A 3720-nucleotide genomic window follows, 5' to 3' on the forward strand; every position below is an offset into this window, starting at 1 on the left:
CACCTTGCATTTATCTGAATTAAACTCCATCTGCCACTTCTCAGCCCATTGGCCCATCTGGTCCAGATCCTGTTGTAATCTGAGGTAACCCTCTTTGCTGTTCACTACACCTCCAACTTTGGTATCATTTGCAAACCTACTTACAATACCTGTTATGCTTACATACAAATCATTTATGTAAATGACAAAAAGTAGAGGATCCAGCACCAATCCTTGTGGCACTCCACTAGTCACAGGCCTCCAGTCTGAAAAACAGCCCTCAACCACCACCCTCAGTTCTGTATCCAAATGGCTAGCTCTCCCTGTATTCCCTGAGATCTAACCTTGCTAACCATGGTGAACCTTGTCGAACGCCTTACTGAAGTCTATATAGATTACATCTACTGCTCTGCCCTTATCAATCCTCTTTGTTACTTCCTCAAAAAACTCTATCAAGTTTGTGAGACATGATTTCCCATGCACAAAGCCATGTTGACTATCCCGAATCAGACCTTGCCTTTCCAAATACATGTACATGCTGTCCCTCAGGATTCCCTCCAACAACTTGCCCACCACCGAGGTCAGGCTCACTGGTCTATAGTTCCCTGGCTTGTCCTTACCACCCTTCTTAAGCAGTGGCACCACGTTAGCCAACCTCCAGTCTTCCGAAATCCTCACCTATGACTATCGATGATACAAATATCTCAGCAAAAGGCCCAGCAATCACTTCTCTAGCTTCCCACAGAGTTCTAGGGTACACCTGATCAGGTCCTGGGGATTTATCCATCTCTACCCATTTCAAGACATCCAGCACTTCCTCCTCTGTAGTATGGACATTTTGCAAGATGTCACCATCTATTTCCCCACAGTCTATATCATCCATAACCTTCTCCACAGTAAATACTGATGCAAAATACTCATTTAGTATCTCCCCCATTTTCTGTGGCTCCACACAAAGGCCGCCTTGCTGATCTTTGAGGGGCCCTATTCTCTCCCTAGTTACCCTTTTGTCCTTAATGTAATGGATTCTCCTTAACACTATTTGTCAAAGCTATCTCATGTCCCCGTTTTGCCCTCCTGATTTCCCTCTTAAGTATACTCCTACTTCCTTTATGCTCTTCGAAGGATTCACTCGATCCCAGCCGTCCCTTTACCTGCGAACATCTGCCTCCAATCAGCTTTCGAAAGTTCTTGCCTAATACCATCAAAATTGGCCTTTCTCCAATTTAGAACTTCAACTTTTAGATCTGGTCTATCCTTTTCCATCACTATTTTAAAACGAATAGAATTATGGTTGCTGGCCCCAAAGTGCTCCCCCACTGACACCTCAGTCACTTGACCTACTTTTGGGAAATAAGGCAAGGCAAATTTTGCACCTTCTCTAGTAGGTACATCCACATACTGAATCAGAAAATTGTCTTGTACACACTTAAGGAATTCCTCTCCATCTAAACCTTTAACACTATGGCAGTCCCAGTCGATGTTTGGAAAGATAAACTCCCCTACCATAACTACCCTATTATTCTTACAAATTGAGATCTCCTTACAAATGTGATTCTCAATTTCCCTCTGACTATTGGGGGGTCTATAACACAATCCCAATAAGGTGATCATCCCTTTCTTATTTCTCAGTTCCACCCAAATAACTTCCCTGGATGTATTTCCGGGAATATCCTCCCTCAGCACAGCTGTAATGCTACCCCTTATCAAAAATGCCACTCCCCCTCTTCTCTTGCCTCCCTTTCTATCCTTCCTGTAGCATTTGTATCCTGGAACATTAAGCTGCCAGTCCTGCCCATCCCTGAGCCATGTTTCTGTAATTGCGATGATATCCCAGTCCCATGTTCCTAACCATTGTTTGTTTGGGGTGGGCACATGGGTAGGTGATTAATCCTTTTGAAGGATAACAGCCAACGTGCAGAGATTCTGACGGGGTGGCAGAGGGCTGGGAAAGGGATGAATTATTATTGCCTATAGGCTGTAAAATAATTGGAGCAGCTCCTCCTGTATGTGTTGGTGACATGTGCAGGGGAGAGGGGCCTTTCACATTGGTCCCCCGCCCCAGTGGGTGCTGCTGTTATCACTGGGTGACATTTCCTTTGCTTCACCTGGTGCCTGTTTATTGCTGAACCTGTCTTTCTGTCTCTGTCCTTCTCTGCAGCAAGTGATTCGTGTCTATAGCCTCCCCGATGGGACCTTCAGCTCCGAAGAGGATGATGAGGAAGAGGATGAGGATGACGAAGAGGAAGATGGGGCACAGTGATGCAAACCTTTGATAGTCACCACGCTGTGTAGACCATGCCCTGCCAACACTAGATTCCAATTTTACCCATCATGCAGCAAGGCAAAGGATGAATACAAGTGGTTCATTGTACACCCACTCAAAACAAACACTTCCTTTGGTGTTTTTAACCAAAACCCTAACTCCTGTTGGTGTAGGTGGTAGTGCTTCTCTGATACATCATCCCAGTGGTCTCTGTATCTGAGCCTTGTGGATCAGTCTGAGAACCTGTACGCACTCTCTTTGTACATGCACTCTCTCGCTCGCTCTCTCTCTCTCTCTCGCTCTCATGACCCCAGCCCTCCCTCTCTCATTCACTCACACTCCTGCCTTCACTCTGTGCATTATCTCTGTCTTTTGCTTCCCCCTCCAACCCCAATTCTCCTTGTTGCTGTGTGCTTCTAACTCCAATTAGTCCAGTCCAGGTCAGTTATTGGGGCACTTATTGAGGATGCCTACTCCCAGGCCTTGGAATCCTATGCCCCTTGAAGTTGTGTTTTCTCTATGATTAAATCTCCCACAGCTGCTTCCTCCAGGCCTGTGCTTGGGAACTAGTGGGACACACTGATGCCTCTGTGACTGAGCTTGTGTATCGTGGGCTTTAAATTTGACCCTCGACCCCAGATGAATTTTCATAAACCAATGAATAGGAAAATACAGAATGTTCTGAACTGGAGTAGGGGAAGCATGTGTTTAAAATCCTATAAAGTAAGTTGGAAACAAATATAGGGACGAATAATCAGATCTGTTGGATAGGGAGTTGTAGATGCATCGACAGATATGTTGAAAGTTAGAGATGGGTGTGGGCTCGCAACTCAACTCAACTCTATGGGGAGATTTTTTTATTCTCTTACTCTCCTGCTGTTAGACATTCCTCTGTTAATTTATCCTCATTCTTGTCCAAGTAACCCCTGCACCAACCCACCTCCCAAAAGGGAATGAGATGAGGTAACCGTGTTCCATCTCATGGATTTCTGATCTCCCACTTGCTCCGATTACAGTGTACGGAAACTTTGTAAATCTGATGCCAGCCTCTTTTGGAACGTGTTCTGGAAGGAGTTCATTATGACAGGTTTTGAAGCTGTTGAGGGAGGGATTGAGTCTGTGTACAATAAAAATGACAAAATATTGTGTTTTGAGGATTTTGTTTTCCAACCATGTAATTCCAGTGGGCAGTCCAATATAAAGGACACTCCCTTTGTTTGTAACTCAGCACTGCCTCTTTCTACTCAACAAAGCAGATATGGAAGGGGGGGTGGGATCTGACTCCAATGCTACAATACTTTCCACAACTGAATAGCTGGCTGATGCTCCCTGGCATGTGGTCAGCTCAATGACGTCAATAAGATCTGGGACTCCTGAGAGTCGGAGCAAGAATCTACAAGGTATAAGTCAGGAGTGTGATGGAATACTCCCCACTTACCTGGACAGGTGCAGTCCTAAAAACACTCCAGAGACTT

The 3720-nt window shown here is 45.1% G+C and overlaps 1 protein-coding gene across 2 annotated transcripts in view; it reads left to right on the forward strand.

Annotated features, from left to right (window-relative positions):
* The window catches only part of eif3d (eukaryotic translation initiation factor 3, subunit D), a 21870-nt gene extending 18479 nt beyond the window's left edge, over positions 1–3391 (forward strand). For both annotated transcript variants that reach the window (XM_043679468.1, XM_043679467.1), the window contains exon 15: positions 2141–3391. In XM_043679468.1, coding sequence (XP_043535403.1) covers positions 2141–2242 — 102 coding nt within the window. In that variant the 3' untranslated portion in view covers positions 2243–3391. The remainder of the gene's footprint in view (positions 1–2140) is intronic.
* Positions 3392–3720: the final 329 nt, after the last annotated feature.

This window comes from Chiloscyllium plagiosum, chromosome 39 (assembly GCF_004010195.1).
Source record: "Chiloscyllium plagiosum isolate BGI_BamShark_2017 chromosome 39, ASM401019v2, whole genome shotgun sequence".
NCBI classification, from domain to species: domain Eukaryota; kingdom Metazoa; phylum Chordata; class Chondrichthyes; order Orectolobiformes; family Hemiscylliidae; genus Chiloscyllium; species Chiloscyllium plagiosum.